The sequence below is a fragment of the Ctenopharyngodon idella genome, chromosome 22 (assembly GCF_019924925.1).
Source record: "Ctenopharyngodon idella isolate HZGC_01 chromosome 22, HZGC01, whole genome shotgun sequence".
Taxonomy (NCBI): domain Eukaryota; kingdom Metazoa; phylum Chordata; class Actinopteri; order Cypriniformes; family Xenocyprididae; genus Ctenopharyngodon; species Ctenopharyngodon idella.
The window spans coordinates 16,037,965-16,062,898 of record NC_067241.1 but is presented as its reverse complement, the minus strand read 5'-3'; the positions used below and the strand labels follow the sequence as shown (position 1 = coordinate 16,062,898).

General features: G+C 42.5%; 4 protein-coding genes across 8 annotated transcripts; 2 read left to right on the top strand and 2 right to left on the bottom strand.

Annotated features, from left to right (window-relative positions):
• The first annotated feature begins 391 nt into the window (after positions 1–391).
• On the top strand, positions 392–8,521 carry actl6b (actin-like 6B). 3 transcript variants are annotated; one of them, XM_051879657.1, is made up of 14 exons: positions 392–2,374; positions 3,185–3,215; positions 3,757–3,922; positions 4,010–4,110; positions 4,276–4,373; positions 4,501–4,595; positions 4,683–4,789; positions 4,914–5,003; positions 5,083–5,144; positions 5,218–5,332; positions 6,770–6,850; positions 6,954–7,049; positions 7,121–7,207; positions 8,224–8,521. In XM_051879657.1, the coding sequence occupies exons 3-14, from the start codon at positions 3,811–3,813 to the stop codon at positions 8,302–8,304; spliced, it is 1,125 nt and encodes a 374-aa protein (XP_051735617.1). In that variant the 5' UTR covers positions 392–2,374; positions 3,185–3,215; positions 3,757–3,810; the 3' UTR covers positions 8,305–8,521. The 3 variants fall into 3 exon arrangements, with proteins under 3 accessions (XP_051735617.1, XP_051735616.1, XP_051735618.1); XM_051879656.1 differs by having other exon boundaries at positions 3,139–3,215; XM_051879658.1 differs by lacking the exon at positions 3,185–3,215.
• A 112-nt stretch (positions 8,522–8,633) lies between these two features.
• Positions 8,634–10,760, top strand: si:ch1073-228j22.2 (SPRY domain-containing SOCS box protein 2). The gene is made up of 3 exons (XM_051879660.1): positions 8,634–8,978; positions 9,527–10,242; positions 10,492–10,760. Exons 2-3 carry the CDS (start codon positions 9,567–9,569, stop codon positions 10,632–10,634), a joined length of 819 nt encoding a protein of 272 aa, XP_051735620.1. The 5' UTR covers positions 8,634–8,978; positions 9,527–9,566; the 3' UTR covers positions 10,635–10,760.
• Positions 10,761–11,547: 787 nt separating this feature from the next.
• cntrob (centrobin, centrosomal BRCA2 interacting protein) lies at positions 11,548–20,258 on the bottom strand. 3 transcript variants are annotated; one of them, XM_051880247.1, is made up of 19 exons: positions 20,155–20,258; positions 18,794–18,991; positions 17,378–17,603; positions 17,169–17,259; positions 17,024–17,096; positions 16,787–16,916; positions 16,524–16,640; positions 16,076–16,192; positions 15,895–15,993; positions 15,487–15,690; positions 14,673–14,798; positions 13,859–13,992; positions 13,613–13,738; positions 13,387–13,534; positions 13,215–13,299; positions 12,895–13,056; positions 12,103–12,455; positions 11,882–12,022; positions 11,548–11,681 (listed from the first exon to the last, which is right to left on the bottom strand). In XM_051880247.1, the coding sequence occupies exons 1-19, from the start codon at positions 20,214–20,216 to the stop codon at positions 11,604–11,606; spliced, it is 2,670 nt and encodes an 889-aa protein (XP_051736207.1). In that variant the 5' UTR covers positions 20,217–20,258; the 3' UTR covers positions 11,548–11,603. The 3 variants fall into 3 exon arrangements, with proteins under 3 accessions (XP_051736207.1, XP_051736210.1, XP_051736209.1); XM_051880250.1 differs by having other exon boundaries at positions 17,378–17,522; XM_051880249.1 differs by having other exon boundaries at positions 12,895–13,053; positions 20,155–20,257.
• Positions 20,259–20,846: 588 nt separating this feature from the next.
• Positions 20,847–24,717, bottom strand: eif4e2rs1 (eukaryotic translation initiation factor 4E family member 2 related sequence 1). Its single transcript, XM_051880251.1, has 7 exons — positions 24,508–24,717; positions 23,952–24,051; positions 23,743–23,877; positions 23,549–23,653; positions 21,825–21,977; positions 21,483–21,619; positions 20,847–21,282 (listed from the first exon to the last, which is right to left on the bottom strand). The coding sequence occupies exons 1-7, from the start codon at positions 24,522–24,524 to the stop codon at positions 21,243–21,245; spliced, it is 687 nt and encodes a 228-aa protein (XP_051736211.1). The 5' UTR covers positions 24,525–24,717; the 3' UTR covers positions 20,847–21,242.
• Positions 24,718–24,934: the final 217 nt, after the last annotated feature.

Genomic DNA, 24,934 nt, shown 5'->3' with positions numbered 1-24,934 from the left:
GTCATGTAACAACATACTGAATGATCAGCACAAATATACGGGCCATTCTGCTGCTGTCCCACAACCAAACACACGTTTAAAAAGCACTTAAGTATTCCAATTTTAGATGTTTAGATCCTTCTATTATCTGAATCCCACAATAATATTTAAAATATCAGTAAGATTAATATATATAAAATCATCATTTATTGGGTACTTTCAATTGGGAGGTGTCTGTCCCGAATCATAACCCCTAAACTACAACTTAATATGATATTGAAATAATTTGTCATTTATTTTCCATTGTTGTTTTTAAAAATATATTTTTGATTTTTTCTTTTAAACTTAAGTTTAAAAATATATATATATTTTATTTTTAAATCATGAAACTTTATGTAAAAAAGTGTCCCTCGTGTTGATGTCACTACCGAAACAGTGTGTGTTTTTCATTGTCTGAGACTGATTTAAACACACTTCCACATTTCTGACCAGGAAATATTCCTGTTCCTCCCTCTCATAGCCTCTTTCACAGTAGATAGATCCATCATTCTGAGTTAAATGTGTTCAAACGTCTGAAAATCTGTGTGGAACTTTAAGGAACGTCACTAACAAACACCTTTTTCTGCAATTAAGCAAACTTTTTTGGGTGTTATTCCATAAAATTTAGTGTTTATGTGTGTAAAACTGTTCAGAACTGTGCTAGCTAATCATGTGCTGATTAGCATCTTTGAGCAGCTCAAAAATATCTAAAATTGTCACTACCGAAACTTCACCACATGTTTCGGTCGTGACTGTTTCAGTAGTGACATCATTGTTTCGGTAGTGACAAAGGGGAACACATGATCATTTATTTGGGGGAAATAAACAACATTTTAGTACAGTTATGCAAATCATTAGTGTTTTATTATGCGACCTAAAATCCTGTCATGTGATGTGGTCACTACCGACACATTACTGTCACTACCAGAAATGTGCAGTCACGACCGAAACATGGGATGTTTTGTCAAAAATAAAGTATATTGAATGATCAACTAAGATGTTATTATAGTGTTTGGTTCAATGTTTATTCAAACTAATGAATCCTTCACTTTGAAATCAGTTTGATAAACTTTATGACTTTTACAAAGAAAGATTGGATTCAAAATACAACAAATCTCATAAATTACACTTGAAATATTGATAAAATTGTAATTGTTATTGATTTACCTGTGAAAACTTTTTTTTTTTTTTTTTTAAACAGCAAAAACTATATTTCCAAGGTAGATGTAATCAAAATCTTAATAGGTCAATGTGACCCTTCTTATTAAAATATGTATTATTGTGTTTCGGTAGTGACAAATTTGGGGAGAGGAAAAATATTCCAAAACTTTCTGAAAATAAATCAAAAATTGGAGGTGAAAAAAATGTGAAAAACAGTTAAGTTATTGTGTATATAAATGTAAAGAAATTCACACGCATTTTAGATCTTTAGATCAAAGAGAAACAAATCCAGTCAAATGTATTCAAATTTATCACCGGTAGCGCGCACGCACGCACGCGCACTGACAGGATTCATTCACAGAATGTCGCGGATTTATTTGAGTTTTGCTCTGAATATAATTCACAGTATTTCTGTGGTGTTTTACAGAGTGTGTGTTTATGATAATGATTTTAGTGTAGAGGCGCGTGACAGTCACATGCTTCATCACACCGTGTGAGTGTGTGTGTGAGAGAGTGTGTGTGTGAGAGTGTGTGTGTGTGAGTGTGTGTGTGTAAGTGTGTGTGTAAGTGTGTGTGTGTGTGTGAGTGTGTGTGTGTGTGTGTGTGTGAGAGTGTGTTGGTTTAGGGAGAATCTGGATGCAGGTGTTTCCTGAAAACACACACACTTACATAATCTCACGACACTGATCATTGTTTCCACTGCAGGTACAGATGAACAATAGTGAATGAATATGAATGTATTTGTGTTTGATTTATAGCAGTTTTACTGTAGAATGTGATTTTTTTTTTTTTTTTGGCTGATAGACAATTAAGTTCCTATTCCTGTTTATCATGAAAAAAAGATGCTTTATGAAATGAAATCGCTGGAAAATGGATATTTGATTTACATTTTCGCATGAATGGAAATGATTAATTTGAAACGTGAAATAATGTAAACGTTCCATCATATTTATTATTTGTAATTAACGAAATAAACGTTCATAGCAGCACGTGACAGCACGAGGGTCTACCGGACACTCTCCGGTTACCGTCAGCAGCGCGTGACCGGTGACAGCGGCGGGACGCGCGTGCGCGTGCTGGAATATTCGGTGCCGTTATTTCCCCATCATCACCCTTACCGAACGGAACACACCCGGTAAGAGCGGCGGAATCCTGATCAATCCACGCGCGATGAGCGGCGGCGTGTACGGCGGAGGTAAGATGAGTGATCGCACATCATCATCATCATCATCATCACCATGACAACCGCATCCGCCAGCGTCCCGCCTCAGTGCTGCGGTGATCATCACTGTATACTTAAATAGCTCTCGAAGACACGTCAAAGCTCACCATGTGTTGTTGTGCACATGCGCAAAAACATGTAGATTTTTATTTTAGAGTTTTTCATTTCATACTAGCAATTTCTGAGTGAAAACAGTTTGAAAGTAAATCCTACACCATTTATTTCAGTGTATTAATGCACGACTCTCAGTGACGTCACTGGTTAAACTGCTGTGCGAAATATTAAACTCAGATATGCATCATTAATTATGTTTGTCACCAAAACTTTACAGATTCATAATCCTCAATATCAGCTCAAACCCAATCACTAACTTCAGCTGAACTATTCTGTGACTTTATAAATCCAACTTCAGCCGCATTCATATATTGACATAAAGACATATAAATTAATATCAGATCTATAAATTAATATCAGACATATAAATTAATATCAGATCTATAAATTAATATCAGATCTGATCCGGCTGATGGTTTATATCGTCTCCAGATGTAAACTCTCCTGCCGGCAGATCCAAACTGATCAATGTGACCAGAAGATATTCAGATATTATAAACATCGACATTATGGATTTCTGTAAATCTGCTTTGAATCAATGTGTGTGAAAAGAGATTCAAATAATCTGACTTGAAAAACACAATATTAATTCTGAGATGATGATTCTGCTCTCTGTGTGTCAGATGAAGTGGGAGCTTTAGTGTTTGACATCGGCTCTTTCTCCACTAGAGCAGGATACGCTGGAGAGGACTGTCCCAAGGTAATCATCCATCCATCCATCATCCATCCATCTATCCATCCAACCACGCATCTATCCATCCATCCTTCCATGCATCCATCCATTCAACCTTCCACCTATCTATCCATCCATCCATCCAACCATCAAACCGCGCATCCATCCATATATCCATGTTTGCTCAGTTGGGGTTAAAAAGACTGAACTTTGCAACATCAACTCTGTTGTTGAACTGAATTAATCTGAATAATGACACTACTGTCTGTTTAGAGCTTCTTTACAGCTGAAATTGAAGCCGTTTCATAATTTCATAAACAGTTCAGGTTTTTCAAAGCAGCTTCACAGGAATAAACAGGAAAATAACAGTGCTGGAAAATTGATTTTTGCAACACTGTTATTTTCCTGTTTATTCCTGTGAAGCTGCTTTGAAAAACCTGAACTGTATAAAGCGCTGTAGAAATACAGGTGACCTGACTGAACATCATCTGCCCACAAAACACAAAGATTTGAGAATCATCCTGAAGGAGAGGAGTAACTAGAACATGATTATCATTGATTATTTCAGGCAGATTTCCCCACCACTATAGGAGTGCACACTGAGGAGGAGGGGCAAGCTGACATGGGGGCGGAGCAAGAGGTCAACATTGGGCGGAGTTACTACATCGACACCACAGCCCTGCATGTGCCGCGGGCCGGAGTAGAGCTCATCTCTCCGCTCAAGAACGGCATGAGTATGACACATTTTAATGATCTACCATGAACTGCTAAAGTATTTTCTACAAAATGTTTCTACTGTGTTCTCGATTGATCCCTGATAGTTGAGGACTGGAACGCTTTTCAAGCCATAATCGACCACATCTACAGCAAACACATCAAATCTGAGCCCAGTTTACACCCGGTTCTGATGTCCGAAGCTCCCGTAAGTACACCAGCACTCAGTAGATCATGGCGCTCCCTACACCAAAGTCATGGGTTCGATTCCCAGTGAATGCATGAACTGATGAAATGTAAACCATCTTAAAACTGCAGAATCTTTTTAAAGCTTGTTTCAGTTCAACAGAAGTGATGTTTTCTCTCGTGACAGTGGAACTCACGGGCGAAGAGAGAAAAACTCACTGAACTCATATTCGAGCATTACAACATTCCCGCCTTCTTCCTGTGCAAGACCGCCGTGCTCACCGCGTATCCAATCAGCAGCCGCCGCTCAGGAACATCAGCCAATCAGAATCCAGAGTGGTAGAGCGCTTGAGTTGCCTCATGTATTAATGATGTTTGTAGCCGCACGTCACCTTAACCTGATCGACTGCAGCTTCGCTAACGGTCGAGCCACCGGCCTCGTGCTGGACAGCGGAGCGACGCACACCACCGCCATCCCAGTGCATGATGGGTACGTCCTGCAGCAAGGTAAATAGAAGAGCGTGGATTCGATTTTTCTGGCTATTACTTGAGGGCTATTACTTGTTCTGACATGCCGTGTGCTCTTGTGTTCAGGGATCGTGAAGTCTCCTCTGGCCGGTGACTTCATTACCATGCAGTGCCGTGAGCTGTTTCAGGAGATGAACATCGACACGGTTCCTCCGTACATGATCGCATCAAAGGTAGCGTGTCTCCTGCCGCCGTTCTCCAAAAACACTTATAATAAGAGGATATGGCAACACTTCTGTGACTAAACACAACGCCTCTGACCTCTGCGTGACCTCTGAGCCTGTGTGTGTCCGTCAGGAGCCCGTGAGGGAAGGAGCTCCGCCGCTCTGGACCAAGAAAGACAAACTCCCTCCGGTCACCAAGTCCTGGCACACGTACATGTGTAACGTAAGAATCTGGAAGAGCACACGAATGAATCCGCATGTGAAGTGAGTGTCGGTGTGATCGCTGAATGTGACTCTTTCAGGAGGTGATTCAGGATTTCCAGGCGTCTGTGCTGCAGGTGTCGGACTCTCCGTATGATGAGCAGTGAGTGGAGCACACACACACACATCACACACGCTCACACACACATCTGATCTCCGTGTCCGTGTGTGTTCAGGGTGGCCGCACAGATGCCGACGCTGCACTACGAGATGCCGAGCGGCTACAGCACAGATTACGGAGCCGAGAGGTTACGGATCCCAGAGGGCCTGTTTGATCCCTCCAACGTGAAGGTGAACCGAACACTGTGTAGATCAGTCAGGGCTGATTTCAAATTAAAATCAGCTAAAACAGCTTCATTTGAAATATTTCTTATTTCAATTTATTCCCTCAACGAATGTAATTTTAATTAACATCCAAGATTCCCATAGCCTCGGAAAACTACGAGGAAGTGTACATTCAAAAGTGTGATTTCTAGACTAGGAAAAAGATCTTGAAAAGTCATTGAAACTCAAAATCTTGCAAAATCATGAAAATTCATAAAATCTTGAGAAATCATTGAAATTAATAAAATCTTAAAAAGTCATTGACATTAATCAAATTTTGAAAAATCAAAATCATGGAAATTAATAAAATCTTGAAAAATCAAAATCATGGAAATTAATAAAATCTTGAAAAATCATGGAATTTAATAATATTTTGAAAATTCATGAAAATTCATAAAATCTTGAAAAATCATGGAAATAAAGAAAATCGTGAAAAATCATGAAAATTCATAAAATCTTGAAAAATCATGGAATTTAATAAAATTTTGAAAAATCATTGAAATTAATCAAATTTTGAAAAATCTTGAAAAGTCACTGAAATTAATAAAATCTTGAAAAATCATGGAAATAAATAAAATCGTGAAAAATCATGGAAATTAATAAAATCTTGAAAAATCATGGAATTTAATAAAATTTTGAAAAATCTTGAAAAGTCGCTGAAATTAATAAAAAATGTTAGAAAATCATGGAAATTAATATCATCTTGAAAAATCATTGAAATTAATAAAATCCTTAAAAATCATGGAAATTAATAAAATCCTTAAAAATCATGGAAATTAATAAAAAAAAGTTTAAAAATCATGGAAATTAATATCTTGAAAAATCACTTAAATTAATAAAATCTTGAAAAATCATGGAAATAAATAAAATCGTGAAAAGTCGTTGAAATTAATAAATTTTTTAAAAAATCACTGAAATTAATAAAATCTTGAAAAATCATGGAATTTAATAAAATTTTGAAAAATCTTGAAAAGTCGCTGAAATTAATAAAAAAAGTTTAAAAATCATGGAAATTAATATCTTGAAAAATCACTTAAATTAATAAAATCTTGAAAAATCATGGAAATAAATAAAATCGTGAAAAGTCGTTGAAATTAATAAATTTTTTAAAAAATCACTGAAATTAATAAAATCTTGAAAAATCATTGAAATTAATTAAATCTCGAAAATCCAATGAATATAAAATTTCAAATTACACCAAACAATGAAATAAATTTTATAGAGTAGAAATTAAAAAAAAGAACCCTGTAATCACAAACGTTTATGAATAAATTCATTCATAAACAGTGTGAACTCTGAAGAACGTCTGTAATCAAGGAACTGAAGTATCTGAATATATGGCCAGTCGCAGCAGGAGCAGAGGTATGGTGTGTGACGCTGACCTGCGTGTGCTGCTCTTCTCAGGGTCTGTCTGGAAACACCATGTTGGGCGTCGGACACGTCGTCACCACCAGCATCGGCATGTGCGACATCGACATCAGGCCGGTAAGAGAGCGAACGCTTCGGTTCCTGAATGTTCAACAGTAGCAGCACTGGTGTTCTCAAGCGTTTGATACGAAAGTGTGTGTGTGTGTGTGTGTGTGTTTAGGGTCTGTACGGCAGCGTGATCGTGACGGGGGGAAACACGCTCCTGCAGGGCTTCACCGAGAGACTCAACAGAGAACTGTCTCAGAAAGCGCCGCCGGTGCGTTCCTGCGCTCAGTCTGTCTCAGTCTGATCTCATCTTCTCAAACTCACGGCTGTCTGTGTTTGCAGAGCATGAGACTGAAGCTCATGGCCTGTAACAGCTCCATCGAGAGGAGGTTCAGCTCCTGGATCGGAGGATCGATTCTGGCGTCGCTGGTGAGACTCGGAGTCTCAGTTAGTGGAGATTCAGGCTGATTTAGACACTCTCAGTGTCCTGATTTTTATTGCCTTTTCCCCATCACATATTTTAGTAATCATCATTGGAAAGCGTAAACACTCAAAATTCATCCTATGAAAACTTTTGAAATCAGACATCGCATTGCCACCAAAATGCTGCTTTTAGTGGCTCAATTTTTGTGATATCAACATTACATTACAATAGTCCAGTCTGGATAGAACAAGAGCTTAGAAAAGGAGTTGGCCTGATGTATAAGGAAATCTGCAGGACCGGCAGTTCCAGCACTGTGATCTGTGAAGTTTAACTGATCATCAATCATGACTCCAAGGTTTCTGGATGGAGTTACGGATGATGAACCATGATGAAGTGATGAAGTGTTGGGTTGGCTGAGACCACAAGCAGCTCCATCTCCGCAAGGTTGAGTTGAAGGTGATGGTCCTTCATCCAGCAAGAAATGTCTGTCAGGCAGGCTGAGACGCGAGTAGCTACCGTCAGATCATCTGGCTGGAGTGAGAGGTAGAGTGTGTGTCATCAGCACAGCAGTGATGGGAAAAAACATGTTTCTGAATGACAGATCCCAGTGATGACATGTAGATGGAGAAGAGAAGCGGTCCCAGCACCGAGCCCTGAGGCACTCCAGACAGTTTGTGAAGAATGGGCCGCTGATGGTTGTTGTTTTGTTTATGAAGAACGTGGCAAAGTCATCAGCTGTTAGAGTTGAGGAAGAAGGACTAAGAAGAGATAAAGGTTTTGAAAAGTGTGTTCATTTTGTTGTGGTAGTAAATCATTTGAACTAAATCATTAGTTCAAAAAGCATGCATGGATGTCTGTAAATCCACTGGAAACAGATCACAGATCCACTTCGAGCACTGAGATACACACACATACATCTACAGAGACAGACCTGTCAAACAGCGTCAGGGAGAAATGTTTGATTTAATCTTGATGAGTTCGACTGTAGATCTGCACTGACCGCATGTGTGTCCGTCCACAGGGAACCTTCCAGCAGATGTGGATCTCAAAGCAGGAGTATGATGAGGGAGGAAAACAGAGCGTGGAGAGAAAATGCCCCTGAAACACACACACACATACGCACAGTCATACACACAAACACACTCTCTCTCACAAACACACACACACAAACACTCACACTCACACACACACAAACACACACACACACACACAGTATTTCGTATAGCACATGCATCACCCTAAACTGCTGAATTATGATTCTGTACAAACTCACTGGATACAGTATTTACAGTAACTCAATAAACTGAGAAATGACTTGATCTGTTCAGAAAGCTTCATTCATGTAGAAAACGTGTCTCACACACACACACACTGTATTATACTTATGGAGCGTATAATATACATACAAATGTTATAAAAATAGAAAAATAAATTTTATACAGTATTTATACTAATATTACAGTATACATATTATGTGTTTAATATTTTAATAGTTTAATACGCTGAGAAATGAATTATTTAAAGCTTGTTGTGAGTTCAGTGGAGTGAATAGTTCACCCTGATATTATAATATCACCAAAAATGTTATGAGGATAGAAATGAAATACGTCACCAGGGAAAGCGCAGACGTCAGCGCGTCCGCGGAAGCGTCACTGATCGGTACCGGCCTTGATGTGACGGCCGGTGTTGACGTCGCGGGAGCGCGCACAGAAGATAAGTGACGTTTAAATGCGGGATAAATGAACGAGCGGAGCGGAGTCACCGCGCGCACTCACGGTAAGAGCCCGTTTCTGTCTTATAAACAAGCAAATTTCATTGGTATTTCGTTTATGTGAGTTTAAAGAGCAGAAAATAAAGTACAATATATGAATATTAACAGCATTAATAACCATTTATAATTAAAACACTATTCAAACATGTTGAGATTTAAATGTCTTTAACTAGAGCATTACAACACATTAAATGACACAGGTTATTTATTACTGTAGTTCACTCAAAAATTATCATTCTGTCATCATATATAAGCCTCATTTCTACCATCTAAAATTTTGGGAGAACTACCTCTTTAAGATTAATTAATATTATAGTGTGCTATGAAAAATTGGAATGACCTCATGCCTTGGAAAACATTACTTATGAAAAACAATATATATATATATTAAAATATTATATAATTACTGCTATCTTCATAATGTTTGACCAATAAAATATTGTTACAAAATATTATAGTAGGCTTTTAATAATATTATAACAGTATGGACTCACTGTAGTTTGAATAATGTTGTATTATAGTGACCTGAGGGATGATTTGTGTCTCTGAACAGGAAGTTGATCTTTATTTTGTGATTGCTGTGATCTGATTGGATGGGTCTCACACTGTGCTGCTGGCTGCGGGACGGCCATCTTAAAAAACACCAGAGATCCTCATCAACTTTCTGTCCGTTTTCTGTGACCCCGCCCATTCGGCTCGCTGTGCTTTTAGACACGCCCCCCGTCGCCCCTGGAAACCCCCGATCACAGTGGAGCCCGACGCACCTGTCGCCCAACATGCAGGTGTGTCCGTCGGGTGGGCGTGTGCGTCGCGCCTGCGTGGAGCAGAGCAGTGATGCGGTCTGTGGCGCGGTCGGCGTGGTGGCGGGGCTTCACATATGGGAGGTGCTGTGGGAGGAGCAACAGAGAGGAAGCCACGCCCTACTGGGGGTGTCCACACACAAATGCCCCCTGCAGGCCTCGGGGTACACGGTGTTGATAGGCGGAGACTCGTGTTCCTGGGGCTGGGAGCTCTCGACCAATCAGCTTTGGCATGACGGGCAGAGAAAGAGGCGGTACCCCGGGGGCGGAGCCACGGACGTCTTGAGCGTTCCGGATCGCATATTAGTGGTGTTGGACGCAGACGCGGGGACGCTGGGATACGTGGTGGACAACTGCTATTTGGGCGTGGCCTTCCAGGACCTCCCCAAAGGAGCGGAGCTTTTCCCTGCCGTGAGCTGCGTGTGGGGAGGAGCTGAAATTTGCATACGCTACCTGTGTGGCATGACACGTGAGTGTGACATCATCACACGTCAATACAAATAGTGTTTCTTTATCAGTGTGCGTCTCTGAAACGAACGAATCTAGTCAAATTCTAATTTAAAGTCTGATTGAACTATCGAATGTAGAAAAGATAATCAAATCCAACACAAATTACTGAACATAATAATTACTAATTTCTGAATGTGTTAACTACAAAGACATATTGGAGGAATGAATTGATTGAATATTTTTATACTCATTGTTTTGTGTTCGTCAGGTGACGCTCCTGCTCTACAGGCTCTGAGTCGTTTATCCGCGCGTCGGGCCCTCGGATCGGACCGGAGCCGGACTCTGGCGCTCCCACCGGCTCTACAGCGCCTCCTACTGGACACTGCAGAGGAAGTGCAGCAAGACCTTTGATCACACTCTTCTTTACCACTAATTTATATTTTATTTTAATAATTTAAATATTTATTAATATGTTTATTTGAACTTATTTTGATTTTTTTTGTATTGCAGACATGTTTGAGTTGTTGTTTTGCATATCAGAATCAAGATTAAACCTTATAAAATAATACAATATTTGGATTAAATCATTTTTTTGTTTATTTCAATGCCTTGATACGTTTGAGATTCGGTCGGGATGACACGCACATTGATCATGTATTAAAAATAAATAAAATACGTGACCCTCAAATGCACACACACACTCTCTCTCTCACACACAAACACACACTCATATGCACACACACACACGCTCACACAAACAAACACACACTCTCTCTCACACACACTCATACACACACACACACACATACACACTCATACGCACACACACAAACCCTCTCACACACACTCATACGCACACACACACACTCTCTCTCACACACAAACACACACTCATACGCACACACACGCTCACACAAACTCTCTCACACACACTCACACACACTCAAACAAACACACACTCTCACACACTCATACTCGCTCACACAAACTCTCACACACACTCATACACACACACACTCACACACGCTCTCACTCACACTCTCACACACTCTTTCTCACACACACACACACACTCATACGCACACACACAAACTCTCTCACACACACTCAAACAAACACACACTCTCACACACTCATACACGCTCACACAAACTCTCTCACACACACACACTCTCACACACACTCTCACTCACACTCTCACTCACACACACACACACACACACAAACCCTCTCACACACACTCATACGCACACACACACACACACTCTCTTTCTCACACACACACTCTCACTCACACTTGAAAGGAAAACTCACAGTCCTTGAAGACGTTTGAGTTTTTATTTCAGATATCATAACGCACATAAATAAAAGAGTAATGGATCATCTCCAGACTCTGTGAGATCCTCCTCTGCGGCCGGCGGATCTTCTGCTCTGAACGACACGAGACGAGACGCGCGCCTGAAACACACAAACACACACTTCTGAACACACTGATCTGCTCAGACGGACACAATCCACAGGACGCTCTGAGCCGCAAACATGTGACTGATGATGTCATGAGAGCACTGATGCTCTCAAAGCTTCACTAGTGATGTCACAGACAGCAGAGAGCCTCCAAACATCAAATGCTTTAAATATCTCTCAGCGAATCAGAGCACCTCTTGTTTGTCGTGCTGATCCGGTTTCTGCTCCAGGTTTGATCTCAGCTCGCTCATGTGACGCAGCTTGTCAGCTGATTCGGCGCACCGCTGCTCTCTGATTGGCTCGTCCACGGGGTCACCGGGGGAACGTTCCAGCAGCTGACACCACAGACAGGAAGAGTGTGTGAGTGTGTGAGAGTGTGTGTGTAGAGTCGTGTGTGTGTGTGTGTGTGCTGTACCTTTGACACGTAATACTGCAGCTCACTCTGTCTGTCTTCATTAAGAGAGGAAACTCTAGTCCTACCGGGCGGAGCTTCATCTCTGGTGGGCGGAGCCTTCTCTGCATCAGTACAGTACAACCGTCCAGAAGCTCCACCCTTGTCCAGCCCACTCTCTGCAGCGGAGCTGTGATTGGTCCATGTGTCTGTGGGGGTGTGGCTCAGCTTCTGCTTCGGTTCACATTGACTGTGATTCAGAATCTGCTTCAGGTTCAGGTTGGTTTGCGTTTCTCTCGTCTCCTCCTTCCTGTCTTTCATTGTTTCATCCCCTGCGAACACAGGCCTGACCCACAATCCACTGCAGTCACTGAGCGCTACAACACAAACACACACAGAGGAGAGATGGGGAACCAAATGCCATCAAAATTAATCAAAAAATGCCCCTTTATAGGTTCTTTTTTAATATATATTACTTTAATTATATATCATACATACTATGCTGGTGATTTTTATTTTATTTACCACTAAATTCTTGAATTTTATTATTTTATTTGAAAATAAAATATTCCTTCCAGTCCAATTCTAGTGAAAACATCATGTGTTCAGTCACTGAGTGTCTCTGCTGACCTCTTGTGGAAGAAAATGACATTAACCTGCATCTTATGATTTCTGCCACTAGAGGGACCTAAAGTTTCTCTGTGGAGATTCTACAGAGAGCAAATATATATAATATATATATAAAAATTAAATTCATTTTATTATGTATTTTATATGTAGTGGTGTACATGTATGTGTGTGTGTGAGTGTGTGTACCAGTCAGATCCGTGTGATCCAGCTGCGGCTCCAGAGGACAGAATGAAGTGCTGAACTCAGTGTTTGAGCTCGTCTCTCTGTGAGATCTCGTCTCCGGCTCCTCGGCTCTCATCCCTCGCTCCTTCTCTCGGGACAGATGCAGAACCACGGCCTGCGGAGCTGCTTCATCACAAAACCAAAACGATCAACACTTGATCAAGTTATGAAGAATTGGAAACAAACTCCTTCCTTCTGCTTCCAATCCAAAACTGAACTAGAGCTGTGTGTGACTGATGCATAAATAAACCTACAAATGTGTCTGTAAGAGAGAGACTGATCACCTGACATGCGTGTGTCACTCTTAGGAGGAGAAGAGGACGATTTGGCCGTTTCCCACCGATGGACGGGCGACAAAACACTCTCCATCTACACACACACACATTTATCAGTGTGTCACATGATCTATAATGACCGGCGGGATTGTGAAGACTGGCACTATAATGACTGCTGTACCTGCTCCTGATTGGTCAACAGCCTTAACGCCTCTGCCCAATGGGAGCGCATCATTCCCTGCAGGCGGGACACAAGCTCCTCCCTCTGCGTCTCCAGCTTCCTTTTAGATGCTGCCATGGAAAGCAGCTCCTCCTGCATCTCTGTCAGTCTACACACACAAACACATAAATGACATCATACACATTATTATTACGTCACACACACACACACAAGCAGAGAGTCGTACTTGTGTTGGTAAGAGTGTGTGAGATGCTGCAGTTTGTCGTCTCTCTCCTGTAACTGTGTTCTGAAGAGATCCAGCTGAGCCGCCTGCTCTCGCTCGTGCCGCGCACTCAGATCCAACAACTGCTTCCTGCAACACACACACACACACACACACACACACACACACTCCGATCGTTACGAGGACTTTCTGCAGGCGTGACAGTGTTTACGCTGAGCTGATGATGTTTTCTCTCAGTGGTGTGTGTACCTGTGTTGTTGTCGTAGTTGTGTGTTGTGTGCCGCGTTCTCTTCCTGTACAGCCGTCAGTCTCTCAGTGAGCTGCTGCTCCAACGACAGACGAAACTCCGCCTCCATCTGAGACTTCTGCGCCTCGAACCGCGTCTGCAACACACACACACTAACTATAACAATAACTATAAAAACTATAACGTAACAATAACGATAACTACACAAACTATAAAGATGACATTAACTTAAAACTAATGATAACTATAAAAACTATAATCGTTAGTTTTTATTGTTTCTTTCAGTTGATTTTATATAAAACTATAATGTAATTAACTATAAAACCATAACAATAACTAAAAAAAACTATAACAGCAATGATAACTATAACAATAACTATGATAACTTTAAAAACTATAATGGTATAACTATAACAGTAACTATAAAAACAATAACTATAACATTAACTACAATGATAACAATAACTATAACTGTAAATATAATAACTATAACAGTAACATTAGCAATAACTATACTAGCGTCCACACCAACAGAAAATAATGTTCTGCGCTGCAGTTTTGTTGTTGCTGTTTCGTATGATTATTAAAGCGTTTTACAGTAACCGTACAGCAGTTATGAAACACTGTAACGATCACTGGTGTAATGTGCTGAAATATCATGACGATCGATAAACAGAAGTGTCGTCACTAGTTGAAAAGGCTCATAAATTGATGTTTGTGTGTGTATCTAATGATGTGCAGGTTTCTGTGAGGTCAGAGGTCATAAGAGATCATTGACCTGACAGAAGATTAGGTGTGTGTGTGTGTGTGTGTGACCTGCTCCATGGCTCGCTCCACTCTCTGTGCGTCTCTCTCTCTCCTACACGTCTCCAGCTCTTCCTGTAGCTGCTGCGTCCTGCTCTCAGCCTCCTCACGTGCAGCCACTTCCTGTTTCACCTGATCCTGTGTGTTAAAACGTAAATGTCATGGATAGAGTGGGCGTTCTGTGTGTGCGTGTGTGTGTGTTGCACCAATAAAGACTGAATTAAGCAAAGTTCAGAGCCACTCAAGGATTTGTTGATCTATGTTTAAGTTTAATTTGAGTTGTGTTGCAACACTTAAAGTCAACATGAAAGGGAATTTGCGATCATTTTTTCTTCCATATTTGTGTCGTATATCTGAGTGAAACGCTTCTAGAACAAGAACAAATGTAGGGCGGGGCTTGATTTTGTCCGTGGGGAATTGATTGGATGGCTGGATGGTTGTGGTTTGCTATTGGTGGATCTCATGTGCCTCTATATCTTGAATCAGAATAACTTCCTCTTGCAGCATCTCTTCTCTGATGATGAGGGCGGGGCAACCTGTCACTCACATGAGATCCACCAATAGCAAACCACAACCATCCAATCAATTCTCCACAGACAAAATCAAGCCCCGCCCTACATTTGTTCTTGTTACTGAAGCTGTTTCACTCAGATATACGACACACAATAGAGAAGAAAAGACGAGCACAACTTCTGTGTGAAGTCATTTAATTTACATTTGAACTAAATGTAAGCTTGTCTATTATTCAACAAGGTTTAAAAATTGCTGCACTAGAAACATTAAGATTTAAGCTGTGTGTGTGTGTGTGTGTGTGTGTGTGCGTCACCGTGTGTGTGTGCAGCTGCTGCTGTAGTTCCTGCAGTTGTTGCTGTAGTTCCTGTATGTGTTGCTGTAGTTGTGTGCGGGTGTTGTGTGACTCCGTCTGGAGTTTGTGGAGCTGCTCTCTGCCTCTGTCTCCATCTCTGCGCAGCTTCTGCTCCTCCTGCTGGAGATCCTCCACACGCACCCGCAGATCAGACACCTGCTGCTCCTGAACACATACATCATCATCATCAATATCATCACTATCATCATCACCAACACCACCTTCATCACCATCATCATCACACCACCATCATCACCACAATCACCACCACAATCATCATCATCACCATCATCATCATCATGCCACTGTTTTGAACACAGAGCTGTTGAATAACTGCTGTGTGTGTGTGTGTGTGTGCGCGTTAGTTACCAGTTGTTTGTTGGTCTTCTGCAGCTCCTGGTTGTGTTTCTGCTCCTCGTTTAGAGTTTCTTCTGCCTGAGAGAGATTCTGCTCGACACGAGACAGAGCCTGAGACACACACACACACCTAAGTGTTTAACAGCATTATCACACGTGACAGCATGTAGAACACGTGTGTGTGTGTGTGTACCTGTCTGTGTTTGTTGTGTGTTCTCTCTGCCATCTCCTTCTCCTCCTGCAGGCGTTTCATCTCCTCGTTTTGCTCCTGATCGTGTCTCTTCCAGCCCTCGACCACCTTCACCAGCGTCTGACGGACAGACAGATACAGTATTTACACATCATGACAGTATAGTGCTGTTGTACTGCCAGTAATTAACATGGATTAACAAATGTTTTAAAAACAATTAATTACAAATAGTAATAGTAGTTTCCAGATAGGATGATCCCAGTCACTTAATGAAAACTCCAGAGTAAAACATCTGGATAAAATATGACCCATAAACCACCTGTAAATATTCATACATTATACTGTTGACTATCAATATGGTATATCATAATTCATAATTTTGCTTAAACTGGTATTAACACTGGATGGACGCTAGGTGGTGCTATGTGGTTTTGTGTGTGTGTGTGTGTACCTTGTCGAGTTGTTCAATCATGATGTCTTTCTTGCGGTCGGCGGCCACAGCGAGCGTTAACTGCTGCTGAAACTGAAGAACTTTACTGTGGAGAGACGCCACCTGCTGCTCACACACCTGAAACACACACAGACTTCATCAGGGTGAAAAAGGTGACAGAAATGTGGATGTACAGTTGATAAACATTTAAACATTAAACCATCAAGATTCTTTGTTGGGAGACCACAGAGAGACATTAAAGATTGTCTTAGTGAACGCTGTACCTTGCGGCGCTCTCGCTCTCTCTGCAGACTCTCCCTCAACACCTGCAGCTCTGAAGCCGCGCCGCTCGAGTCCACGTGAAGACGGGAATACCGCGGGAACAGCTCCTCCACACCGCCCAGACAGACAGCACTGACACACACACAGAGTTAGAGACGCGCACACACACACACACACACACACACACACACACACACACACAGCTGTGTATAGCTGCTGTATTTGTGTGGCTGTTTCACCTGAGCAGGTGTGACGTGGCGTCACTCTCGTGTGAATCATCCAGGAAGTGCTGCGATGCAGGGGTCAGAAAATCTAAAGGGTCAAAGGTGAAAGGTCAGGTGATCTGATCAGCACTAAATACAGTTATATTGTGTGTGTTCTCACCGTGTCTGTCCGCAGCGGTCTGTGTTGGTCTCAGTATGGACTGTAAGTGTGTCCTCACACTCTCCATCTCCTCTATGTGCCTCCTGCCGCTCTAGACACACACACACACACATACACACACACACAAGTGAAAATAAATTAGGGCTGATTCAAATGTACCTCTGAAATGACGTGATGATGTCATAGTTCTGCAGATCTCACATGCTCACCGACAGCTGTGTTGATTTGCTCAGGCTGTTCTGCAGATGAAGGTCCATCTCTCCAGACAGTTCATCCACCTCTGACTCCACCCCCTCCTCTCCTGAGCCAATCACATCCCGGGTGGAGGCGGAGTCCAGACTGCAGTCCTCCAGCCTATGAGAGAGGAGAGGGGGCGTGGCTGCGGTCACCCTGACAGCAGTGAGGTCAGGAGAAGACAGAGCGAACGACACCTGCCTGACAGACAGACAGACGGACAGACAGACGGACGGACGACAGTCAGACGAACAGATGGACGGACGACAGTCAGATGGACAGACAGACAGACGGATGGACAGACAGACAGACAGTCAGATGGACAGACAGACAGACGACAGACAGTCAGATGGACAGACAGACAGACGGACAGACAGACAGACAGTCAGATGGACAGACAGACGACAGACAGACAGACAGACAGACGACAGACAGACGGACAGACAGACAGACGGATGGACAGACAGACAGACGACAGACAGTCAGATGGACAGACAGACAGACGGACAGACAGACAGACAGTCAGATGGACAGACAGACGACAGACAGACAGACAGACAGACGACAGACAGACGGACAGACAGACAGACGGATGGACAGACAGACAGACGACAGACAGACAGACGACAGACAGACGACAGACAGACGGACGGACAGACAGACAGACGGACAGACAGACAGACAGTCAGATGGACAGACGACAGACAGACGGACGGACGGACGGACGGACAGACAGACGGACGGACGGACAGACAGACAGACGACAGACAGACGACAGACAGACGGACGGACAGACAGACGGATGGACAGACAGACAGACAGTCAGATGGACAGACAGACAGACAACAGACGGACAGACAGACGGACGGACGACAGTCAGATGACAGACAGACGACAGACAGACAGACGACAGACAGACGGACGGACGGACAGACAGACAGACGGATGGACAGACAGACAGACAGACGACAGACAGACGGACGGACAGACGGACAGACAGACGGATGGACAGACAGACAGACGACAGACAGACGGACGGACAGACAGACGGATGGACAGACAGACAGACAGTCAGATGGACAGACAGACAACAGACGGACAGACAGACAGACGGACGGACGGACGGACGACAGTCAGATGACAGACAGACAGACGGACAGACAACAGTCAGACGAACAGATGGATGGACGACAGTCAGATTGACACAGACAGACGGATGGACAGACAGACGGATGGACAGACAGACGACAGACAGACGGACAGACAGACAGACGGACAGACAGACAGTCAGATGGACAGACAGACGGACGGACGAACAGACAGACAGACGACAGACTGTGAGTAATGGAGTTAAATACTCATGATCTCAGTATTGCCTAAAAATTGCCTACCTGGCAGCGTGACCTTTGACCTCCTGCTCTCGGCTGTGCTGTAATGAGCTGTAGAGGCGGGCGGTGACCTGACGAGACGACGAGAGCGCCGAAAGAGGAGAAGACGGCCATGAGCGAGTGAGAGCCGGAAGAGAGGAGTGATGAAGAGGAGGAGCATCATCATCATCAGCAGCAGCAGCTCGGCTCACAGACATCTCACTGCACACACACACACACACACACACACACACACACAGAGTTTTGGAACAGTCTGCAGACACACTCTTTAAGTTTAAATCTAGACTCAAATCACATCTCTTTAACTAGGCATACACACAACACATTATCAATTTATATTATAAAATTATATTATATAATGGCTAGATCTGCTTATTTTTAAAAACTCTTAAAAAGAAAATAAGCACAACCCTAGGTATTTATTTGATACAGTGGCTAAATTAACGAGAAATAAAGCTTCAACTTCTGATGTTTCCAAACAGCACAGCAGTAATGACTTTATGAACTTCTTTACTTTCAAGATTGACAATATTAGAGAGAAAATTATAACCATGCAACCGTCTACTACAGTATCGCGTCAGATAGTGCACTGTAGTGTCCCTGAGGAAAAATTCAATTCATTCACTGCTTTAGGAGAGGAAGAATTGTCTAAACTCGTTAAATCATCAAAATCAACAACATGTATGTTAGACCCTATACCGACTGAGCTCCAGAGGTCATAGATCCTCTTCTTAATATCATTAATTCATCATTATCACGTACCGAAAACTTATAAACGAAGAGAGATCACACCGATCACGAGTTCAGTATGGAGTACCGCAAGGCTCAGTACTAGGACCGCTGCTGCTATACTAACTTATACTTCAAAAACTTTTTATGAGTGGATTTCCTTTAACTCGAAATAAATAAAAAAATAAAGAAAATATATAACATATATTAATAGGAACACACATACCCCAACATAAACACACATCACATATGAACAAGATTATCATTACTTCATGTAATTGATTTAATTTGAAAGACCAATAAAATCCTCTGTTTCCATGGCAACAGCAGCAGACGCGCTTGAATCATGTTTCTATGCTGAAATATGACTGACACCGAGTAAACGGCATGAATGAAGTATTTTGTCAATATGCTGCTCGTGTTAAATTATTAAATCGTGATGTTTAATTTGATCTGACAGAATAAAACAATGCATTTGACTGACAGACGCGCAAATCAACCCGAACAAACGCGCCGATCTCGCGGACAGAAGAGAGTTTATCTGCGCGACACACTGAACATCTGCAGAAGCTCCTGGAGTTGAAGAACTCGACAGTTTCTAGAGTTTGAGGAAAGTTTGATTAGAGTTTGTTTACCGTTCGTGTGTCTCGCGCTGCTTCCCCCGCTTCAAATCGCGCCAAAAGCGGAAACACGTCATCAAACGGCTACGTTCTTTTCGTCATCACAACAAAATACAAGAATTCACACAAAAAATTTTAATTACACAATTAATATAAATATAAAGTAAATAAACACAAATTCACATTAATGTAAAATTTCCCAAAGCGGCTTATAACAGCAATTCGTCGACGAACAACAATATTCAACGCCATGTTTATTGGTCAATTTATCTAAATCCAATGAATATGATATTTGTCCATCATACAAATAGTAAATTGTAATTCTGACATCTGTCTGTATTAGTAATTATGGAAAGGACACAAATGTTTACAAGGCTATAAAACGCATAACATTAACGAAGCAAAAAATGTGAGCAAAACTCTTTATTAAAGGAAAACATGAGGAATAGTTTCCTCTTCCTGAGGGGAAACATTTCAATTATTGTTATTTAGATATGATTTTTATATTCCCTTGCAGAAGAAAAGCAAAAAAAAAAAAAAAAAAACGTGTTTAAAACATCATTCATTTGGATAAATAATAAGTTAGACATAATGAGGGTGTGATTTTGCTTCTCCAGTAAATGTATCTTGATTTAAGAATGTTTAGATATTTGTACTGGAAAACAAGACAGAAACACTGAGGAAGAACATCATTTTTTTTGCAACAGTTCACCACCAAATGTCTTTATTTAAAACTATATTTCAACTAGAGTGTTCATTGGGTCCAAACGACACAGTTTCATTGAAAAGTGATTTGACTGTAAAGCTGCTCTGAATCTGTACTGTGAAACATGAGAAACATGAACTGAACTGAAGAGAATGCCTTTAATCGTCTCAAACACACTGAATCTGATGTAACGTGTTACTGAACCGACTCAATGAGGCTGATGGAATGATTCAGAACAATGTCAATGTCATCACTAACACACACACACACACACACACACACACACACACACACACACACACACACAGTTTGCTCAGGGTTCATTCGGTCCGTCTGAAGCGCTGCTCGCTCGTGGTGTAAAAGATAAAGTGTCCATATGAAAATTATTTCCAGGTTTTCACAAAGTGATCTTCGTATTCCGGAAGCTGGAGTTATCCCTGAGAAAACAAGAAGAACAGGAGACTCAGAGACTATTTAAATCTAGTGTTTTAGTGTGTGTGTGTGTGTGTGTGTGTGATTGTGTGTCTCAGTTTTTCAAATTCTGTCAATAAAGCACCACAGGTTCCAGTATAGTCGACAGCGTTACTGTAATGGATGTAGATGGTGAGATCAGTGTCACGGAGTGTCTGAGACGTACTTGAGACTGTCGTTGTGTGTTTTGTACTCCATGATGGTGTTTGGCGGGAGGTTCAGCACGCGCCGCAGTGTGTCTCGTATCCGTGACGTGGTCACCTGATCATGGGCCGTTTTATTCCAGATTGACAGAATGTCCTCCTGCACACACACACATTCACACGAGAAACACAAACTTCAGTTTGTACAGGTGTGATGTCAAATCAAACATCAGCACAGAAATCGGTATTTCTAACCGCAAAATATCTTCACTGAAGAAACAAAGTCATGCAGGTTTGGAGGAAATGATGTCATGTCTGGTGAACGACTGCTATCAAGAGTCTCGATTCCCAGAATGCAGCAGTACCTGGAAGCGGATGGACACGACCACACCGCAGATCTCCTCTCCCACCATGAACTGTTCGCCCAGCATGGCCAAGATGATGTTCTCCCAGAAACGAGACGCCAGACCCTTCCTCAGCCGGATGATCCACTTCCCTCCATTTTTATTGGCCTCGTCCTGATTCACACACACACACGTCAGAAACAGAGTCAGCACTGATGTAAAGCTCTCACTCACACACACACACACACACTCTCACACGAGCACTCTCGCAGGCGCACTCTCGCATACGCTCTCTCACACGAGCACTCGTGCATACACACTCTCACAGACGCACTCTCGCACGTGCACTCTCGCAGGCCCACTCTCGCAGACACTCGCAGGCGCACTCTCGCAGGCGCACTCTCGCAGACACTCGCAGGCGCACTCTCGCAGGCGCACTCTCACAGACATTCTCGCAGGTGCACTCTCGCAGACACTCTCGCAGGCGCACTCTCGCATACGCTCTCTCACACGAGCACTCGTGCATACGTACTCTCGCAGACGCACTCTCGCAGGCGCACTCTCACACGTGCACTCTCACAGACACTCTCGCAGGGGCACTCTCGCATACGCTCTCTCACACGAGCACTCGTGCATACGTACTCTCGCAGACGCACTCTCGCAGGCGCACTCTCACACGTGCACTCTCACAGACACTCTCGCAGGGGCACTCTCGCATACGCTCTCTCACACGAGCACTCGTGCATACGTACTCTCGCAGACGCACTCTCGCAGGCGCACTCTCACACGTGCACTCTCGCAGACACTCTCGCAGGCGCACTCTCGCAGACACTCGCAGACGCACTCTCGCAGGCGCACTCTCGCAGGCGCACTCTCGCAGACACTCTCGCAGGCGCATTCTCGCATACGCTCTCTCACACGAGCACTCGTGCATACGTACTCTCGCAGACGTACTCTCGCAGACGCACTCTCGCAGACGCACTCTCGCAGGCGCACTCTCGCAGGCGCACTCTCACACGTGCACTCTCGCAGGCGCACTCTCGCATACGCTCTCTCACACGAGCACTCTCACACGTGCACTCTCGCAGACACTCGCAGGCGCACTCTCGCAGGCGCACTCTCGCAGACACTCTCGCAGACACTCTCGCAGGTGCACTCTCGCAGACACTCTCGCAGGCGCACTCTCGCAGACACTCTCGCAGACACTCTCGCAGGTGCACTCTCGCAGACACTCTCGCAGGTGCACTCTCGCAGACACTCTCGCAGGTGCACTCTCGCAGACACTCTCGCATATGCTCTCTCACACGAGCACTCATGCATACGTACTCTCGCAGGCGCACTCACGCACACTCTTGACATTTGATATTCAACAGTGTTTTGATCTGCCTGATTGACACCATTGTATGTGAACTGAACTGAGCTGGATGACATCACTGTTTACTCCAGTGCTGATATAGATAAATTAAGTAAATTAATAACTATTGATTCTTACACTGGAATGAATCAATACTGAATTTACTTAAGATAATGACACCATTTTCTTTAAGAGCTGCTGTGCAGCCAAAATTATATACCAGTTATCACTGTAAAGCTGCTTTGACACAATCTGCATTGTAAAAAGTGCTATATAAATAAAGGTGACTTGACTCTTACAGACGCACTCTCGCTCTCACTCACACACACACACACACACACACACACACACACACACTCACTCACTCACTCACTCACTCACTCACTCACACCTCCCACATGGGTTTGATCCCCTCCTTGAACAGGTGGAAGTCGCTGTGTCCCGTCAGGTCTCCGGGTCTCACAAGATGGCTGTAGAACTTCCAGAACTGCTCCACCTGAACCGAGCGAGAGCGAACACAAAACACGGTCAGGACACGACAAACACACAGGATAATAATCAGCAGTGAAGTGTGTGACGACTGACCGACGCCACGGTCCCCATCTGCCGGATGTTCTGTTCGTAGCTTTGAGTGTTGGCGGGTCTGCTGGGCGTCCGGCGCGAGTACCAGAAGGTGTAATTGTACTGCAGCGGGTGTTCGCCTGGAGCCGGAGTCACCGTCTAAACACACACACACACCGCGTTAATCTCACACTCACTCCACGTGTGTGTGTGTGTGATTCTCTCAGTCTCACCTTGCGTCTGATGTTATTGTTGTTGTTGTTTATCGATCCCCCGTCCGTCTCATTACTGTCCTTCATCTCCTCCTGCTCACCACAGTCTTCCTCCTTCAAACTACAAATAAAACATCTACTGTTAATAAACTCATCATTTTATGACTGAAATCATTATTGGATAATGGTAATAAATTATATTAATTAACATAATAGTTGAATAATAATAAACAACAATATTAAATAATGTTTATAGGCCAGTTCCAACTTATGATTTGGTGATGCGTTTTAATGAATAACATATTTATTTGTATATTATATGTAAATATGATTATATATATATATATATATATATATAAACATATACACAAATACATAAACATATATAAGCATATCTATGTATATATAAAACACGTTCATCATTTGCTTACTTTTTTACTATTATTATTTTATAAACTAAATCTGTTTACATTATTAATTAATATTCATATGATGTTTTTAATGTCAATAAACTCGTGAGCCTATGAATGTAGCTGTTCATGTGAAATGGTCAATTAGCCGTTAGCTGCTAACTTACTGGTCAAACTGATTCATTCCGCTTTGTCGTTCTTCCTTCTTCTTCCTGTAAACGCTTCTATATATCGCGTTATGATATTTATGATAACAATAATAATATAATACAACCAGATACTATAGTCTTTAATTCAAATAGCAGAGAACAAACTCAACAACATGCTACACTGAAGCCAACAGTCCCACTGCGCATGTGCGGAAATCATACGGGATCCGAGAGAGAACAAACAAAATTAGACGAATCGCGTTTTACCGAAGCTAGCTAGCGAAACATCTAAACAGAGAACTTTAGCTAACGTTCTTCTCAAAGTTATGAACAAACGTTATTCCAGTAACGTTAATAGAACGTTTGTTCAAAGTTATCAGGTCTTTAATAATGTTCTCCAAACGTTAGCACAGTTTTTTTTCCAGAAATATTTCAGTTGGACGTT

Excerpts from the sequence above, each read along its gene's own strand:
- si:ch1073-228j22.2 (XM_051879660.1), top strand. The coding sequence starts at position 9,567 with ATGGGTCTCACACTGTGCTGCTGGCTGCGGGACGGCCATCTTAAAAAA. Across the intron at positions 10,243-10,491 it reads CTACCTGTGTGGCATGACAC|GTGACGCTCCTGCTCTACAG; the intron begins GTGAGTGTGACA and ends TGTGTTCGTCAG.
- actl6b (XM_051879656.1), top strand. The coding sequence starts at position 2,350 with ATGAGCGGCGGCGTGTACGGCGGAG. Across the intron at positions 4,374-4,500 it reads AAGACCGCCGTGCTCACCGC|CTTCGCTAACGGTCGAGCCA; the intron begins GTATCCAATCAG and ends GATCGACTGCAG. Across the intron at positions 5,004-5,082 it reads GGCACACGTACATGTGTAAC|GAGGTGATTCAGGATTTCCA; the intron begins GTAAGAATCTGG and ends TGACTCTTTCAG.
- eif4e2rs1 (XM_051880251.1), bottom strand. Across the intron at positions 23,878-23,951 it reads ACAATAACATCAGACGCAAG|ACGGTGACTCCGGCTCCAGG; the intron begins GTGAGACTGAGA and ends GTGTGTGTTTAG. Across the intron at positions 21,620-21,824 it reads TCGTGTCCATCCGCTTCCAG|GAGGACATTCTGTCAATCTG; the intron begins GTACTGCTGCAT and ends GTGTGTGTGCAG.
- cntrob (XM_051880247.1), bottom strand. The coding sequence starts at position 20,216 with ATGACGTGTTTCCGCTTTTGGCGCGATTTGAAGCGGGGGAAGCAGCGC. Across the intron at positions 17,097-17,168 it reads GACCGCTGCGGACAGACACG|ATTTTCTGACCCCTGCATCG; the intron begins GTGAGAACACAC and ends TTGACCCTTTAG. Across the intron at positions 12,456-12,894 it reads GGATCACACGGATCTGACTG|CGCTCAGTGACTGCAGTGGA; the intron begins GTACACACACTC and ends TTTGTGTTGTAG.